The sequence below is a fragment of the Mesoplodon densirostris genome, chromosome 1 (assembly GCF_025265405.1).
Source record: "Mesoplodon densirostris isolate mMesDen1 chromosome 1, mMesDen1 primary haplotype, whole genome shotgun sequence".
Lineage (NCBI taxonomy): Eukaryota > Metazoa > Chordata > Mammalia > Artiodactyla > Ziphiidae > Mesoplodon > Mesoplodon densirostris.
In genome coordinates this window covers 72,912,373-72,932,496 of record NC_082661.1, presented here as the reverse complement: position 1 = coordinate 72,932,496, position 20,124 = coordinate 72,912,373, and the positions used below count along the sequence as shown (strand labels likewise).

The 20,124-nt window shown below is 37.8% G+C and overlaps 1 protein-coding gene across 5 annotated transcripts in view; it reads left to right on the top strand.

The window, feature by feature from the left end:
* PPA2 (inorganic pyrophosphatase 2) overlaps positions 1–20,124 on the top strand; it is a 92,745-nt gene that overhangs the window by 19,652 nt on the left and 52,969 nt on the right. For 3 of the 5 annotated variants that reach the window (XM_060088308.1, XM_060088295.1, XM_060088320.1), the window contains 4 exons: positions 791–835; positions 5,382–5,435; positions 6,879–6,998; positions 15,237–15,323. In XM_060088308.1, coding sequence (XP_059944291.1) covers positions 791–835; positions 5,382–5,435; positions 6,879–6,998; positions 15,237–15,323 — 306 coding nt within the window. The remainder of the gene's footprint in view (positions 1–790; positions 836–5,381; positions 5,436–6,878; positions 6,999–15,236; positions 15,324–20,124) is intronic. The other 2 variants (XM_060088313.1, XM_060088302.1) reach the window with 1 other exon arrangement.

Here is a 20,124-nt window from a genome sequence, read left to right as displayed (position 1 = left end):
ATATATATATTCTTTTTCAGATTCTTTCCCATTATAGGTTATTACAAGATATTGAACATAGTTCCCTGTGCTATAGAGAAGGTCCTTGTTGTTTATCTATTTTATGTATAGTAGTGTGTATCTGTTAATCCCAAATTCCCAATTTATCCCTCCCCCTCTTTCCCTTTTGGTAACCATAGGTTTGTTTTCTATGTCTGTGAGTCTACTTCTGTTTTGTAAATAAATTCTTTTGTATCATTTTTTTAGATGCCACATGTAAATGATACCATATGATATTTGTCTTTCTCTGTCTGTCTTACTTCACTTAGTATGATGATCTCTAGTTCCATCCATGTTGCTGCAAATGGTATTGTTTCATTCTTTTTTATGGCTGAGTAACATTCCATTATATGTATATACCACATCTTCTTTATTCGTTCATCTGTTGATGAACATCTAGGTTGCTTCCATGTCTTGGCTATTGTAAATAGTGCCGCTATGAACATTGGGGTGCATGTATCTCTTCGAATTAGAGTTTTTGTCTTTTCCGTATATAGGCCCAGGAATAGGATTGCTGGATCATATGGTAGCTCTATTTTTAGTTTTTTAAGGCACCTCCATACTGTCCTCCATATTGGCTGTATCAATTTACATTCCCACCAATAGTGTAGGAGGGTTCCCATTTTTCCACACTCTCTCTAGCATTTATTATTTGTAGGCTTTATGATGATAGCCATTTGGACCAGTGTGAGGTGGTACCTCATTGTATTTTTGAATTGAATTTCTCTGATAACCATCTTTTCTTTTATAGGAAAATGGCATTCCTACAAAGAGAGCACGAAATGATGAATATGAGGTATATCTAAAGGTTTTTATTTGTGTGTCTCACTTACATTGTCTTTTAAAGACCTTGATGATAAAATGATTCTGAATTATTCTCCCTTGCAAGACTTTTGTGTGCATTCTGTTGTTTTTCTTCTTCTAGTAACTCTTTAAGGCAGCTAGGGACAATATTACCATTTTACTTTTTTTCCCTTGTGGTAAAATATACATAACATAACATTTAGCATTTTATTTATTGTACACTTTTTAAGTATACTTTAAGTGACATAAGTACTTTAGCATGTTGTGCAACCATCACCACCATCCATCTCCAGAACTTCTTCATCTTCCCAGACGAAACTCTGTACCCATTATGCAAAAGCTCTCCATTCCCGCTTCCATGCAGCCCCTAACCACTATTCTACTTTCTGTTTATGAATCTGACTATTCTAGGATCCAGGAACAACTCTTTTGGGGGTAGAGAAGAAAAAAAAAGTTATACCAACTATATGCTAAAATAAATACATTCTAAATCAATCTTTCAAGTATGTGACTGTCAAACTTTTAATATTTCTTGGCTTAGGATCAGAACATTTGACATATTTCTTGACTTAGGATCATCCCATTTCTTGCTGTTGATACCTTTTTTTTTTTTTTTTTTTTTTTTTTTTGTGGTACGCGGGCCTCTCACTGCTGTGGCCTCTCCCGTTGCGGAGCACAGGCTCCGGACGCGCAGGCCCAGCGGCCATGGCTCACGGGCCCAGCCGCTCCGCGGCATATGGGATCCCTCCGGACCGGGGCACGAACCCGTATCCCCTGCATCGGCAGGCGGACTCCCAACCACTGCGCCACCAGGGAGGCCCTGTTGATACCTTTTTATCTTGCTGTTTCCAGGAAGCTTTTCCTGCCACTTTCTTAGCCTTCTTTTCCCTTTCCAACCTTACTGCTATCTAGTCTCTCATCTGGCTGAAACTTATGTCCCCAGCCTTTGAATCCACTTCCAAACATAGCTGTGGGGCTCTTTAATTCCTGACACCTTTGCCTGCCCTCCATCTTGTATATTCCTAAACCGGCGTTTGTCAAAATGGCCCTAAGCCATCTGCATTGGAACTGCTTAGGGCCCTTGTTAAAATTTCTGATTCCTGGTGCATTCCATATCTATTAAATGAGAATCTCTGCTTGCTGGGGACTGGCTAGTCTACATGTTTAACAGGTGTTCCAGGGCATCCTATACACCTGAAGTTTGAGAACCATTGCTCTAGATGTTGGGTGAATAGACATTCAGGGGCTCAAGTCTTTATAGGTTCCCAGAGACTTTGAATGTTAAACTGGAAACAGTTGTTTCAGTGGGAGAAATGTACTCTGAGTACACACAACCAACTTAACATTTAATTCTTAGTTACATAGTTTGTGTGTCAGAGACTACCTGATTTGAGGGGTTTTTTGTTTTGTTTTATTTTGTTTTTTTAAATTCTCTCCTACTTCCCCCACCCCCTAGGCCCTGGCAACCACTTTTCTACTCTCTTTATGTGAATTCAGCTTTAAAAATTTTTTAAGGTCCCACATATAAGTGATGCCATGCAGTATTTGTCTTTCTCCTTCTGGCTTATTTCAGTGAGCATAATACCTTCCAGGTTCATCCATCCTGTCACAAAGGGTGAGATTTCCGTCTTATGGTTGAATAATATTCCCTTGTATGTATACAACATCTTTATTCATTCATTTGTTGACAGGCACTTAGGTTGTTTCCATGTCTTGACTATTGTGAATAATGCTGTAATGGGCACAGGAGTGTAAATAGCTGCTCAGTATCCTGTTTTCATTTTTTTTTTTGGATATATATCCCAAAGTGGGATTTCGGGGTTTTATGGTAGTTCTATTTTCAATTTTTTGAGGAACCTCCTTACTGTTTTCCATTGAGGCTGCACCAATTTACATTCCCACCAACAGTGCACAAGGGTTCCCTTTTCTCCATATCCTTGCCAATACTTGTTATTTCTTGTCTTTTTGATGATAGTCATTCTAACAGGCAATGAGCGTCTATCTCATAGTGGTTTTGATTTGCATTTCCCTGATGGTTAGTGATGCTGGCCATCTGTATGTCTTCTTTGGAAAAGTGTCTATTCAAGACCTGTGCCCATTTTTTAATCGGATTGGTTTTTTTGCTGTTGAGTTACATAATTTCTTTATATATTTTGTATATTAACCCCTTAACAGATTTATGACTTGTTTTCTTCCATTCCATTGGTTGCCTTTTCATTTTGTTGATGGTTTTCTTTGCTGTGCAGAGCTTTTTAGTTTAATGTATTCCCATTTATTTATTTTTGCTTCTGTTGCCTTTGCTTTTAGTGTCAAATCCAAAGTTTATTTGATATTTTAAGAGAAAGAGGATAGAAGGGTGATTTCCTCTCATTCTTTTCCCCAAGTATATAAAATCTACTGACTGCTTTTTCATCTTTTTTTTTCCCCCGCAATAAAAATAGAAGGGAAAAATAGAAAGAAAAGAACTGAAGGAGGAAGTAAATGCCCCTGACCCATACTCAACTTTCTGAATTTGAAATGTGTCCCCTTGTATCTTTGTGATTTTCTAATAAATTTCAGCAGGCCATTTTTGGTTTGTAATTAACACTAATCCTAGGATAACCAGACTCACATTGGCTTTAAAAAATTACAGGTCGTATGCATTTTAGCCAGAGAGAAGAAAAACAGGCTGGAAATACACTCCTAGTGATCAGGAACAAATGATGAGGGAGAGTGTAGTTTGCAGGCTTAAAATTCAAACCTGATCCATTGTTCTTTTGGCCTAATTCAAGTCTCTCTGAGTGCTTTTGGTAGGTGTCGTTGTGTAAAAGGATTGTCACTAGCTTTGTCTTCTCTGTCACCTCTGAGTATTCATCTGCATGCATTTGTTCTCTTATAGCCAGACTTTCAGGGATGAATAAATTATGTGAACATCTGTCATTTCCTTAGGTTTTTCTTTTTAACAGCTACTTCAGACATATTTAAACAGGTGCTGGGGTACCTCATGAAAGAGCATAGAAAATGAAACATAACAGCAGGCCTGTGTATAAGGTTGCTAAGATAGGTATGAGACATACTTCTAAGGAGCAGTTGTTGAGAATTCATTCTCAGCTTTGTTCCTTATCTCGTTATGAGTATGCAGTTTTGTCACTGGTAAACTTAGTCTTATCTAGAAGAACTTAAAAACCATCATTATTTTTGTGGCTTGATTTATATTTAATTGTATAAATGGCATTCTTTGAATTAATAGCATTCATGTTTCACTAAGAAAGCCCCAGATATTGTTTAGCAGTGCTTTAAACCAGAGGTTCTCAACTCTGGCTGCATATGAAGATTGCTTGGAATGCTTTTAAAAATAAGCAATACCCTGGCTACACCTGAGAACCATTGAATTCAAATATGTAGGAGATGGGGCTCTAAAAATCTTTTTCTTTTTTTTAACTCGGTTACAGCTCTCCAGGTGATTTTGCTGTGTGACACAGTTGAGAATAAGTATATTTAATCACTGCTTCTCAAATGATCTGTGGTGAAGGACAGTTTTTTTGTTTGTTTATTTCTAATCTGTTGTGAACTGATACTTTAAAAAAATACAATCAAAATGAATTATTAGAAAAGTGTAATTCAAGTGCCAAATTTTTATTATTAGGTTCAACAGTCATAAAAAGTACTCTGTCAGATTGTTATAAATGTTTCTCAATGAACCAGTAACAGTCAGATTACAGATTAGTCCTGGTCCATGACCACACTTGGAGTAAGACTGTTTTAAACCATTGCTGTGATAAGTTGTTGGTTACTGATATCAGAATGGCATGCAAGTCAACTTTACCTGTAAGGCTTTCTCTTTGTGAGGCTGTTACTGTAGGAAATTATTTTTACTCATCACTGATGTAGAGTCTCCTTTGTTTTAAGTACTCTGCAAAATTCAGAAATGCCAAAAAGAAGCAGTGGTCCTTTTATAACTTTAGGGAACCAGAGATCACTAGATAAGCAAGCTAAGCTTTAAAACTCTTTGTAAGCTTTATAACTACCTATACCAATAGCCTTAATTTTATATTATGATCATAATAACTTGGATTTAAATATTGTTTTATTATTTTAAAAATACTTCATAATTGTCTGTATTTTCATTTAAAATATGTAATTCATCTTCACAACAACCTTGTGTCGGGTGAGGAAGGAGATTATCATACTTACTATGTAGTCTGGAAAAGTGACACATTCAGCTCTCACTCCTATTTTAGCTGGAAAATAAAAATTGAAACAAGTTTCCTGGCTCCATTCTGGTTCTTTCACTACCCTGCAAAGGTATTTCCAGAAATGTAGCAACTCCTAACACTGTACAGTAGTGGGCAAGTGACACGATCAGGTTTAAATTCTGTTGTGTTTTAAACAACTTCTCTAATTTTTTAGAAGGAATTTAAGGCATAGGCAGACACATGATGCAGACGCTTAACATTTTTTGTGGGAAAAAAACTAAAACATTCTCATGCAGGAGATAAGTGAAAAGATGAAGGCAAAATTCTAAATTTTTTCTCTTTGTTGTTTTTTTTACATTGCAGAATTTGTTTAATATGGTTGTAGAAGTACCTCGGTGGACAAATGCTAAAATGGAGGTATGGATATATCCTATTAATATCAAATGGAAATGATAATAATGATATAAAAACTTGGTTTCAAGTTGTTTGCCATAATATTTTGAAATTGGGATGGTTGACAAACTTCTTTATAATTTAAAGCAATGGAAAACATTCTTGTGAACTTATTTTGAATCTAATTTCAAAAAGGAAAATATTATTCAAAGCTGAATTTACACTTTAAAGAAAATGTTTTCCATTTTTGCCTCCCTAGTTTATTATACACGTATTTATTTAATTTTCCTTGACTCCTCTGTCTTTGAAAATGACAAATATTTTCAAGATTTTCTTAAATAGATTCTAAGATGTATTTTGTTCATAGACACAACTGAAACATATTATTTGGGGCTGATGATAATTTTGGTTTCTAAGGACTTAATTTTCCTTTAGATTTTATTTTAGTCTACTAGGAATAAAAGCATTTTGCTGGCCAATTTGGTTTCTGAGCACTTTCTAAGAGCATCTGCTGCTCCCCTGGTTAGCTTTTTTTTTTTTTTTTTTTTTAGTTTTTCCATGAGACATGAACCTATCAAGAACTTCCCTTTTGCTTTTCAGAATTTTATGATTTCATCTTCAGTTAGGTAAGATCCCTTATAGTTCCGAATGAAATTTAATTTATGGTACTTAGTTTGTTTAGTTATTTAAGCCTTCTCCTACAACTTTGGATGTGATGGCAAGTATTATTTCAAATGTTTAAGGATTGTTATGTCAGTATATAATTCTCAGATTTTATATTTGGAGGATTGTCAGTAACTTCACCAAGTCCTGGTAGTATCTTTTTGTTGTTGTTAATATTTTAATAGGAAAAAGTAAAGATATTAGATTCTTCTTTTGTTCTTGCTTTAAATACAATGTTTTATCATTCTGGCGACTCTCTACCTCACTTGGGTATAGGATCAAGATTCTGTGAGATTCTGCCTAATTTAAGCAGTGCAGAAAGATGGCTTCAGTTATTTTTTATTTACTTTATAGGATAGTTATTTTTCTTTCTTTTTGCATGGCAATTTGGATATGTTTGATTGAAAGGTAACTCTGAAATGAAATCACTTGGTGAAAATCTTTAAGTTAACTTTATTATAAGATTGATGGTAGAAAGTCCGAGATTAGTAACAAACAGGAAGTTGATTAATCCTTATCCTCTTGCTGTTTCAGTAAGCTTTCTTATTTGTGTTAGAAATAATGAGTTCATAAGTAATAGAGTGCCTAAAAACATAGTCTGATGTTTCCTTTCCAGACAGTTTTTTTAATACAGAACAGTAAATTAGAAACAAGAACTGGCTTAATTTATTTTAAAAGTGCCTTTGATCAGTAAGTTGGATTATGAATACTTAGTCTGATAATGGCAAATTTAAAAAATACTATTTGATTATAGGATTAATTGTTTCTTATTCCCCACCCCCCTTTTTTCCATGACCTGCTTAGATTGCCACGGAGGAGCCATTGAATCCCATTAAACAAGATGTAAAGGATGGCAAGCTTCGCTACGTGGCAAATATCTTTCCTCACAAGGGTTATATATGGAATTATGGTGCCCTCCCTCAGGTAACATTTTTGTTATAATGGTAAAACTTCTCTGTCTTCTGAAAAAATTGCCTTGTAAATCCTGTGAACTACTTGAATTTAAATTGGTTCTGAGGACATGTCAGTGTGAGAGATTTGTGAATATAATTTTTTTTTTTTTTTTTTTTTTTTTGCGGTACGCGGGCCTCTCACTGTTGTGGCCTCTCCCATTGTGGAGCACAGGCTCCAGACGTGCAGGCTCAGTGGCCATGGCTCACGGGCCCAGCCGCTCTGCAGCATGTGGGATCTTCCCGGACCGGGGCACAAACCCGTGTCCCCTGCATCGGCAGGTGGACTCTCAACCACTGCGCCAGCAGGGAAGCTCTATAAATTTTTTTAATGTGGAGTTTTATTGTATCAGTAAATTTTTTTCAAAGTATATATATGTCTGTACTCAAGTTCTTAGAGTTAGGTATATAGAACAATCACATTTGGCATTTTGAATGTTATTTCTTTTTCTGGGCTTGGCTATTAAGAGTCAGTGAAAAATGTTTTATCTCCTTTATCTGCAGTCATTTCTTTGGATATGACAAGTTATGCTTTTATATACGTTCATATATGACAGCATGAATTTTGTTTTTTAAATTTTAACAGATGAACCTTTTAAATTGTTACCTCTTTCAGAACTCATTGTGAATTGAATAAAGCAACTTAATTATATACTGTTATGAATTTATAATTTTTAAGTGGGAAGCAATAGAAACAATGACTAAGTAATGGTAAAGCAGCATTCCTATTAGAGAGTAACACTATTTGCTTTTCTTCCTTTCTTCTCCCTTTTTGTTTTCTTCTCATGTTTCCTCACTCCTGGGAAGTGGTAACTCCTTCCAGATAATTTAGTGAGTAAAACTCAGAATATGCAGATTCAGAAGTCTAGGTTTGGGGACATAGAGAAGCATCTGCCTTTATGTTTATAAAAGCCGTTAGAGCATCTGTCTATCTGAATATTTAATTTTGATTATTTAAATTTTATTTATTAATTTTAATATTTTGCATGAAATTCCAAGATGCTTTTTGGAAAATATCTGAGAAAAGGAGGTCTTGCTTTATCCAACTCAGAAAACAGCTGCCCATGTAGAATAAACATTCACAGGAAAAGAAAAAAGAAAAATGTTTTCTAAAGAGTCAGGCTGTCTTTGATGCAGTTAGACCACCCAAGTAGATACATTCTTGGTTAAAACAGGCATTTCTAACATGGTGTGCTAAGAATGAGGATGTCTGTTGAAACCAAGAAGGCAGGTTTTCTGACTCCCTAGGTGCCTAAGTAGAGATCCTGTTTGGCCTAGCAGTGAAAGAGCAAGAATATTTTTGTTAAGCTTGGGGGATAGGTCTGTACGAGAAGACATAGATGAGGGGAAGGCCAAAGAAGCCGTTGAATTAGAGAAAGACAAAAACAGAGCCATAAAAAGTATGTATTTATTTATTTCATTAAACATTTGTTAAGGATTTATGTGCTAGGCTGTGTATTAGGTATTGAGTAAACAAAGAAAAATGAGAGATACGTATAAGGTCAAGGCAGCATAATAAGTGACTAAGAATGTTGATTTTGGAGCCAGCTTGCCACTTCCTAGTAATGTGACCTTGGGCAAGTTCCTTTGTCTTTGGGTACCTCACCCTCTTTATATGTAAAATAGAGATGATAAAGTACCTATTGCACATGGTCCTGTTGAGCTTAAATGAGTTATTGCACGTTTATGTTAGAATAGCGCCTAATAGATAGTGATCACAGTATTATTACTGTTGGTACTTTTATTATTATATGGTCTTTATATAGTCTCTTGGGGGTGGGGTGATCATCAACTAAACCAGCGGTTACAGTGGAGCATAATAAATGCCATTAACTCATCTTTTGTAGTTTATCTATTTAAAGTCCTGACAAATTTTTGTGCTCCTCTGGATGTGTTTGAATGTGCAAGATGCTCTTACTGCTATTATATTGGTCTGTTAGGTGTAGTGGTTCTTATATTAGAGCAGAGTTCAACTGCAGCTGGCTCTTTGCCCCCTGCCTTCACCACTGCCTCCCGAAATTTCATACTCCACCTAGTATCCAAAATACCATTTTGCCCATAAGAGAACCTTTTAATGGTCTCCTGTTGCTAAAAGGATAAAATAAAAAGTTCCTTAACATGGCTCCCCAACCCTTCATGATGTGGCCCTGCTTCTCCAGCCTCGTTTTGCAGCCTTTGTCCTTCCTCACTTACATCCCACCACAGCAGCTTCTTCAATGTTTCGAGTGTCCCTTGGCGTTTCCACACCAGCCCTTCCTTCACAGAGCTGTTTATTCATTCTATACACATTTTTTGAGTATCTAACGTTTGCCAGGCCATGTTCTAAGTACTGGAGGTAAAGCAGTGATAAAAGGGACAAAAATTCTTTTGGGACTTGTATTCTGGGCAGAGAGACAAATGAAAAAAAAAAAGTAAAAATGTACAGTACATCAGATAGTGGTAAACGTGTTAGAGAAAAATAAAGCAGAGAATGGGGCTGGGGTGTGTTGGGATTGTTGCAGTTTACACAGGGAGAAGGCCTCAGTGAGGTGGTATTATCTGGGGGGAGACCTGAAGAAAGTGGGAAGGTGGTTATCTTCGTAAAGACCTGAGGAAGTGAGCGCCATCCAGGGCCATCTAGGGGAATTCATCAAGAAACAAGTATAAAGGTCCTGAGGTAGAAGGAGGCCTCGAGTGCCTGAGTAACAGAAAGGAGGCCAGTGTGGCTAGAATGGAAGTGAGGAAGAGGAAATCGACCTGTATTCTCTCTGCTGTTTTCAACCAGAGATCTTTACTATATTTTTACACCCAAACTGACGTTGTAGGCTGTGTGTGTATGTGTGTGTGTCTTCAGCAGAAGAATGTACTATAGGGCTTCCCTGGTGGCGCAGTGGTTGAGAATCTGCCTGCTAATGCAGGGGACATGGGTTCGAGTCCTGGCCTGGGAAGATCCCACATGCCGCGGAGCAACTTGGCCCATGAGCCACAACTACTGAGCCTGCACGTCTGGAGCCTGTGCTCTGCAACAAGAGAGGCCGCGATAGTGAGAGGCCTGTGCACCGCAATGAAGAGTGTCCCCCACTTGCCACAACTAGAGAAAGCCCTCGCACAGAAACGAAGACCCAACACAGCCAAAAATAAATAAATAAATTAATTAATTAATTAAAAAAAAAAGTAACAAATGGTCAAGTACAATTGGTGTCTTTAAAAAAAAAAGAAAAAAAAGAATGTACTATACTATAGACTGCGTAGAGGTGAAACACCAAACAAAGATAGCTACATAGATTCATGTTTATAAAAAGTTGAAATTAGGCCAGTTGTTGATGGGCAAGGTACTGTACCCAATATCTCTTTGCTTCTGGTCGATGTTAAGACAGAGTGAGCCTGTTAAAATGCAAGCCAGCCCCCGGTTCCATTTATGTTTTTGGTCTCGTGTCTAACTTCTCTTCCTGCTCTCCCACCTCCACACTGGCCTTCTCACGACTGCTCGACGCTCCAGGCACACTCCTGCCTCAGGCCATCACATTTACTGTGTCCTCCAGCCCGGGACACTCTTTCCCAGTGGTCATATGTCCTGCCTCCTTAAATGTTTGCTGGTCAGTTACCTCCTTCACGGTGTCTGCCCAGAACATCCTTTACAGCTTTAACCCACGTACTCCCATTCCTCCTTCCATACTTTTTTTTTCCCCTTTTCCATTACACCTACCAACTTCTGACATACTACATAATTTAGTTATTTATTATATTTATTTATTTATTTATTTTTGTGGTATGTGGGCCTCTCACTGTTGTGACCTCTCCCGTTGTGGAGCACAGGCTCCGGACGCGCAGGCTCAGCGACCATGGCTCACGGGCCCAGCCGCTCCGCGGCATGTGGGATCTTCCCGGACCGGGGCATGAACCTGTGTCCCCTGCATCGGCAGGCGGACTCTCAACCACTGCGCCACCAAGGAAGCCCTATGTTTATTTTCAAAATCTTTTAGCTAGAGTGCAGTCTCCATGAGGGCAGGGATTCTGTCTGTTTTGTTCACTTATGTCTTCCAACTGCCCAGCTTAGTGTCTGGCACCAAGTAGGTGATCAGTAAATATTTGGGGATGAATGAATTCATGAATGCACGGTGTATGTTGCATTTGCTTCGTAGGCATGTGTGGGTAATTGGATTTTGCTGTTCTCTTACGATTTGTCTTGTAACAGCAGGAAGTTTGTTCAGAGCAGTTACCAAGCCAACCACGCTTGGAAGAACATTTAAGCAGCAGAATACTGTTTAAGTAGCAGCCTCTCCCTTTAGCTTGTAGTCCATCTGGGTGCCCTCATTTCAGACCTTCATCTGCCTAGACTGTTTAACCTTAATGACTTCCCTTGCACCAGCAATAATGCCTTCCTTAGAGTTTGAGTTTGGACTGGGCAAGAATCATCTTTGTCTTCCCCCCGATTGTTCATATTTCCCACATATTATTCAAGTGTAATAACTTTCTGTGTAAATATTTAGAAGACCTGTCTGAATAATGTTAAAGGACTAGAATCACTAACTTCAAGATTTCTTCAGTCTTAATGTAATAGCATCGTATTTATTACTTTGAACTTCATTATAAATTTGGTTCAATGACCCCAAGTTTCATTTAGTACTGCTTCTTAGCTTTATAACCTGGGACCAGTGACTAAATGTCTCTAGGCCTATTTGTTCATCTGTATCATCCTGCCACCTACCCCACAAGGTTATTGTGGATATTGAATGAGATGATCAAAGCAAGGTTAGTCCCGTAGTGAGTGTTCAATAGTATTATCTCGATGATGACACTGTCGCCACTGATTGATATTAGCTGCTAATAGTAAATAGCTTTTGCTCCAAATTGAAGCTGGTGAACTTCAGGTAGTGGTTGAGTAGATCTTACTTCCTTTGACTTGATGATAGGAATTCTGACTGATCAGGAAGTAGTTCTCAAGAAGCATCTGTATACCCAGCTCTGTACCATTCAGTGATTTTTTTGGAGAGACTGAAGCACCAGATCATGGTGATTACAGATGTATTGGTTAATATTTATAAGATTGTAAGGTAGTGATCTCAAAGCCTTCATGAGGATGAGTAAGGTTTGTTTTAGGCTAGATCAATAATCTATGTATTCTGATTTTTTTTCACAGCTTTATAGCCATCCTTTGTATGAGTTTAGCGTTATTTGTATTCCTCTTGATAGGTTTTTAAACTCTTTTTAAAACTTTTCGTGGGTCCCTGCTAAAATTTTTCTATATACTTAACATATATACGTATATACTACTAAGTATATGCCTGAGTCAGATTGCTAAGTTCTGAGTTACATACCTATTTACTTGACTAGGTATTCCCAAATTGTTTGCAAAAGAAGTTGTAATAATATATACTCCTGCCAGTAGTAGTAGGGCTCCAGGTTTCTTACATCATTACCAGTATTTAGCATTATCAGATTTTTAAGTTTTTGAAATAGCATCTCATTTTGGTTTTAATTTGTATTTCTCTGATCAGACTGGGTATCTTTTCATATATTTGTAAGTCATTCACGTTTCCTCTTTGAATTACCTGTTCCTGTCTTTGACCCATTTTGTATTGCACTGCTTTTTTTCTTATTTAACTGTAGAAGGTATTTCTAAATTCTGGATCTAATCTTTTGTCACTTTTGTGAAACAAATATTAAGATTTGGAATTTCCTCTTCTGGATATTTCTTTTCTAGCCTGACTGTGCTTTTTCTAGTAGTTTCTCTGCCTAGTTAGATACTTAAAGCTTCACTTGAGGGCATAACGTTTTAAATTTGTCAGGATTTCCGCTCCTAGTGATTGTTTGAAATTATACTGTATTTTCAAGTTAAGTTAGAAGTCATTTAGTATGACTCTCTTTTTGTAGTAAAAAACTGAGCCCTGAAGATATAGAATGTTAAAGGCAGGACTAGAGATAGAAAGAACTTGTATGGTCTTTTTTTCTGGTGAGAGAAATCATGAACCACTGGCCCTAAAATTTACAGCATTGTTATAGCTTAAGAATTTTGCCTGTATGTACTTATTTCCTCAAGAGAAGTAACTAAATTGATAGGTAATGTTGAAAGTGGCATTTCTGAAGGGAATGTAGACCAATGAACCAATCAAAAAACAGAAACACTTACAAAAACCAAATGGAATACAACTTATATGAAGACAGTTTTTGTGTCAGTACCAGAAAGGACTTTTGTAAATATTAAATCCGACCAAAATGGGCTAAGTTATCTCATGAATTTGTGAGCTTCCTGTTCACTGGTAGTATTTATGTAGGTTATGAATGACCACTAACAACCATAGAATTCAGGGCTAGGATGTATCTGGCAATTGTCTTATTTAAGCCATTCTTTTTATAGGTGAGGAAACTGAGGTCTGGATGTTTTGGCCAAGGTAGTTTGTGGCTAAAGTAGGACTAAAATCTAGGTATCTTCCTTCAGGCTGGAGTGACTTCTAGCTTATCACATTTGTTCCCTTCTGAGAGTGGGAGTAAGGTTAAGGAAGGTTCAAGAAAGGATTCCTGCATTAGGAAGGAAGAACCTCTTAGACAGTTTCTGATTCTGCCTCTGGGTTTTCTAATTCCACTTATACTTCACTTCCATCTTGGCTTCTCCAGCACATTAAGATTAATTTTGTAGCATTTGTGACAAATGCTACACCATTTATCAGAATGGTGTTCTTCAGGGTATTGACTGTGTCCTGTTGGTTTCTGTTCCTAACTCCTGGTCAAGAGTAGGTAATCAATAAATATTAACTCAATGAATGGATGCCTGGTAATAGAAAACAAGAAGCAGTAAGGGCAACCGTAGGAAAATATACTTAGGAGCTTCTGAGAGTAAGAGAATTTAAAAGAAGAGAATCATGAATAAGGTTATATCTGAAAGTAATTGCCATTCAATTACCAAATATTTGTTATCAAAATCTGGGCATCATAACATAATTTTTAATAGCATGTGGTCTAATCCCATTGCCACCATTTAGAATCTGAGCTTGGCAAGGTTAAACTCTGTGCTGCAGTTTACTTATCTGTACAATGGGGTTAATAATGGTACATTCTTCATGGGATACATGTATGTATATGTGTGTGTATATCACTGGGAAGGTATCTCTCACCTATAACCAATATGTAAGGTTAACAGTTATTTTTATTATCCTTATATTTTATTAGTAATGCTAGTATTGGGAGTAATGAAATGTTGTTAGTAGTGGTTTACTGATTTTGCTTTCTGGTAAGGATGGGTCAGTTTATTCCTGAATATGCTATAATTATGATCAGAAGGGAAATACTAGAGTTTATCTAGGGTTTAGCTGTAAATAGGGTTCATTTTAAATTATCTATATAAAATTAGAGGAGCCAATCTTGGATAATCTGAAATTCTAGGTAACATTCTTGAGATGACACAGTCTCTGCACATCTTATAAATCTGAGAGAAATAATTTCAGGGAACTTCTACAGTTCCATTTAGAATCAGCTAATTATGGAGCTTTTGGGGAAGGATAGTGCCTAAGGGATATTTAAGCTTGATAACGAATTTCTGTTATGCTGTTCATTTATAAAAATACTCAGTGTATATAGTTTATAGCCAACAGGGTATAATCTTTTCAGTAAACTAAAGAGTTGACATCTTTTCATGGTTTTGTCAAATTTTTGAGATTTGATGACAAAGGTAGAGGATTTTTAAAATGGAATGAAATGGGACAAAAATGGGGTTTTCTTTCGTAGATACTTGTTCTTTGGTTTATGAAGGGAAAACTGGGTTTCTTCTAGTAGAAGTTACTTAGAGTATAGGAAGTTTATTTTCAAACCTGGAAAGCCAGACCCAATGCTGTTCCATGTCAAAGGAAGCAGTGAGTAGTGGAAGCAGCAGTCCAGACAGTTAGTGGAAACAAGGGCACAGACAATGGGAACATCTGAACTGAAGCTCTAAATAAAAGTGAGCATGAATTTAGACACTGACTAAACTTGGAAGAAGAGTGTGTTTGTAAATACCACCCACTTTCAGGTGTGATCATACAGACAAATGAAAGACAGAAGGGAGGAAATAGTATGAATCTGTTTTAATTATTATGATGCTTAGGGATGTACTGGCATGTTGGCATTGAGCCTATTTAATTTCTGAGAATTTTCCCCTCGGATTATGGCTATCTGTAAAACTTCATGGACATGTGGAAAGATTAAGATACATTCTAGAGAGTATTAACCCATATTTCACCCCCGCCCTTCTGTTTTTTAGACTTGGGAAGATCCCCATCGAAAAGATAAGAGCACAGACTGCTGTGGAGATAATGATCCTATTGATGTTTGTGAAATAGGCTCAAAGGTTTGTTTCATAGACTGTTATTCTAACATGTGTTCAACTTTATTCATGCCATAAAATCTCAGTTCTCTTTGGAAGGCACCGATTCTTCAACTCTTCAAAGTTCTAGCCTATTCATCCCTCTGATATCAGTTCTTTTTTGTATCTTTACTTCCTTCTCTTAAACTAGGGGTTGGTAAACTATAGCTGGTGGCCGGTCAAATCCAGCTCGCCACCTGTTTTTATAAATGACACAGCTCCAGCCGTTCATTTACGTATGGTCTATGGCTGCTTTTGCGCCACAGCAGCAGTTGAGGAGTGTAGCAGAGACCGTACAGTCTGCGACGTCTAAATATTTGCTCTCTGACCTTTTACAGAATAAGTTTGCTGAGTCCTGTCTTCATCGTCCTTGCCCATTATCCAGACAGAAGTTCAACACTGATGAAAGCCAGCTGGTACTCTTTTTTTGTGCCTGTTTCCAGGCTGCCGGGTCCCACTGGGGACAAACAAAACCTGAGCTTTCATAGGTTACTGCTACCCATAGAATACTGTGTGTCTTTGCTCACATTCTTCCTTTCTCCTATTTTTACTGCATTTGTTGCCAATATTTATTGTTCTCTGCAGACATTAAACTCCTTGTACTTTGTTCTCACTCCCAGCAGAACATGTCGTCTTTAATTTTGTAGAGCTCGTAGAAACCAGCATGTAGGAACCCCCTAACTTTCCCCGTTAGAGTACCAGACACTTGTGCCTGCAAACACTTCTTCCCTTCCTTCTGTTACTCTGAGACCAGGGCTTCCCCCTGTGCTCTAGATCATGTTCCTTCTTGCCTCTTGAGTGACTATTTTCCTAGCTCTTCTCTGTCCTGTATTTACAACTTCTCTTTCTTTATTGGCTTCCTCCCTTATGCCTCCTCTCTTTTTCCTTTTCATAGGAAGCCTTGTAAAAAGAGTAAACACTGACCTCTATCTCCTCCTTCCCACTTAATCTTCAACCTATTTCAAAATTGTTTCCGTCCCCCCGTTATTTCAGTGAAACTGCTCTTACTAAGGTTACTGGTAACTTTGTTTTAGCCAAATCCAACTGGCCTGTTTCACAGGTTTTGTCTAACTTGAATTTACCTTAGTATTTTATACCTTTAACCTCATCTTCCTTCTTCAAACAGTCTCTTTGCTTGGCTTTGATTATATCATAATATCTTGGATATCCTCTAATTCTCATTCCTCCTGGGTTTCTTTTGCAAGCTCCTTTCTTCTGCCTGCTCCTTGAGCATTGCTTCGCTTGAGGGTTGTGCCCTGGTTCACGTCTTCTTCACTTCGTGTGGAGACTCCCTTGGCGAACCAGTCCCAAGCATTCATGGTTTTGCTCTCAAATTAATGTCCAGCTCAGACCCACGTTCTCAACTACCTACACCTACACTTGGGTGTCTTCCAGGCACCTCAAACTCATTGTGTCCAAAACTGAATTCGTTGTTTCCTCCTGTCCACATGAAGGACGTCTCTCCTCCTTTCCTCCTCACCTCCAGGTTCTTGAGCCAGAAACTGAGGGGTCATCCTTGATCGTCCTTTGCTTCTCTTTATCCTATTAGTCATGAAATACTGATTCTATGTTCTAAATGGCCTTTAAATCTCTTTCTTTCCATTATCACTGCAGCCAGCTTTGTCTAGTCCTCAATTATATTGCACTTGAATTATTCCTACTACTGAGCAGTTTCCTTGCCAAGTCTTATCTTCCCTCCCGATTCCAGATTCTTTTCTGGCTCTACTCTTTTTGAGTCCCTGTCCCCTCCTGTTCTGACTTCCTCTCCTGCCACTGTTCGTCTGCAGCTGTACCGAACTTCCAATTCCTATAATGTATCTGCCGTCACTCATGTACAGGCCTTCACACAAGCTATTCCCTTTATGTAGAATGGAATATTCTCTTCCTTCACTTTATTTTACTTTCCCCTTCCTTTCACTTTACCTCCCCCTGCTCATCCTTCAGATCTCAGCTGTAATATCACTTCCTCTCAGAAGTCTCCCTTTACCCTCCATACACTAATATACTTGCTCTTTGGTCTGTGCTTCCTCAGTACCAATAGTGCTGTGTTTTTTGTCTAATTGTCTCCTCCGAGATGGCAGTGAGCTCTGTGAGGATGGGACTCACCGTTACAGTGTGTAACTCAGTGCCTGGCACAGGGCGTGTGCTTAATGTAAGACGTTCCAAATGCAGTCATTACTTGAGTCATATTCTTCTGGCTGAGATTAAATCGGTTTTCTCTGGAAACTCATATTAGCACTTTTCAGCTTCCAGAATGTTATTCAGTGAATAGTGCCCTCTGATTCTTTGTCACTTTGTTTATTTACTATGTTCTTCTGTTACTCTTCTTTTTTCTTTCTCTTCTTCCTCATTCTCCTTTCTTATTCCTCCTCCTTTCCTCCTCTTCTTCATCCTCTTCTTCGACTTTCTATTCCTTCTGTTTTTGCTTTTTCTCCTTCTATTCTTCCATTTCCTTCTTTTTTCTTCCTTGTACTTTTATTCTCCTCCACTGCCCCACCTTCCCCCTGCCCCCCCTGCCCTGGCTTCTTTTCCTTCCCCCTGTCTCTTACTCCTTTCCTGCAGGGTAGATTCCCATCCAACTTAGATTTCTAGTTTACACTGAGATAAGGACAAATAGGGGCTAGAGTTCATGCTTGTGTGACCCTATAATTCCTTTATCTCTCCAGCAGAAATATGGCCAAATTGTTTGCTTTATTTCAAATTTAAGCTATAGTTTACAAATTTATTTTTTGGCCTTTTTTCTCCAGAGGGGGTAGTGAAGTGTGTAAAAAATGAATAGATTAGAAGGAAGAATATAAATATTTCAGTGAGTACCTCCTTTGTTCCAGATGCTATGCTATATACTTTGGGTCACTTTCCTGTGTCTTATTTTATGATAAGAAGAGTCACTAAATTAAATAACATTACATCGATGGAAAGGTTATATAGTAGAAAACCCTAATTCGTTTTATTTTATTGAAGTATAGTTGATTTACAATATTTTGTGTTAATTTCTGCTGTACAGCAAAGTGATTCAGCTATACATATGTATACATTTCTTTTTTATATTCTTTTCCATTATGGTTTATCACATATATTGAATATAGTTCCCAATGCTATGCAGTAGGACCTTGTTGTTTATCCATTCTATATATAATAGCTTGCATCTGCTCATCCCCAAATCCCTATCCATCCCTCCCTACCACCCCTACCCCTTGGCAACCACAAGTCTGTTCTCTGTGTCTGTGAGTCTGTTTCTGTTTTGTAGGTAAGTTCATTTGTGTCATATTTTATTTTATTTTATTTTATTTTTTTCTTTTTTTTTTTTCTTTTTGCGGTATGCGGGCCTCTCACTGTTGTGGCCTCTCCCGTTGCGGAGCACAGGCTCCGGATGCACAGGCCCAGCGGCCATGGCTCACGGGCCCAGCCGCTCCACGGCACATGGGATCCTCCCAGACCGGGGCACGAACCCGCATCCCCTGCATCGGCAGGCGGACTCTCAACCACTGCGCCACCAGGGAGGCCCAATTTGTGTCATATTTTAGATCCCACATACAACAGATCATATCGTATTTGTCTTTCTTTTTCTGACTTACTTCACTTAGTATGATAATCTCTAAGTCCATCCATGTTGTTGCAAATGGCATTATTTCATTCTTTTTTATGGCTGAGTAATATTCCATTTTATATATGTGCCACATCTTCTTTATCCATTCGTCTGTCAGTGGACATTTAGGTTGCTTCCACGTCTTGGCTATTGTAAATAGTGCTGCCATGAACATAGGGGTGCATGTATCTTTTGGAAATTACAGTTTCGTCTGGGTATATGCCCAGGAGTGGGATTGCTGGATCATATGGCAACTCTATTTTTAGCTTTTTGAGGAACATGTGTACTGTTTTCCATAGTAGCTGCATCAACGAACATTCCCACCAACAATGTAGGAAGGTTCCTTAGAAGACTCTTATTCTGAAGGTGTAATCCTTGGGGCCACTCAGTTTATATTAAGTGCAGATTATTAAGTTAATTTAAATCCTTATGCAGATATTAAGTGTAAGCGAAAAGATTAAATGAAAGTATCTTATTTTCACTGATGTAAAAATTTGTCAGTGAGCACATAATTAATGAGATTGGTAACTGGAAATCATGAAAATCTTGGTACCTGATAAACTGATTTGACTTTGTAACACTAAGTCACTATTGACAAAACAAGAGAATCTAAGAAAACTTGATATACAGGCTTTTAAATAAACGTATCAAAGTCACTAAATATGTGGAATAAAATTAAAGGTTTTAAATGTAAGTGATTTGTAACAAGGTATACATCATTAATCTTGAAAGTGTACTTTTGTATGCAGAGAGCAGTCCCTGGCTGACAGCCAGCAAGTTTAGGGGGACCTCAGTCCTACAATTGCAAAGAATTGCATTTAAGTGGGTTCTTCCTTAGAACCTTCAGATCAGAGCCTAGCCTGGCCAACACCTTGATTTTGGCCTTGTCAGGCCATAGGCAGAGAATCTAGCTGTGTTTTGCCTAAACTCCTGATCCATGGAAACTGTGAGATAATGTACACTATTTTAAGCCTTTTGATTTATAATAACTTGTTACACTACAGTAAAAACCTAATACACAGGATAACAGGCTTTAAGCAATTTTACTTTCCATGGTTTTTTATATTGATTGGGTCCAGTTGAAGTTTTACCCCTCATTCTTCAAATTCTAAATCAGCACAGAAGTTTTGTTGTAGACCACTATTACATTCTGCTCATTCCAGGTTCCCAGGAGTTAGCAGTTGACAAGTGTGAGCAGAT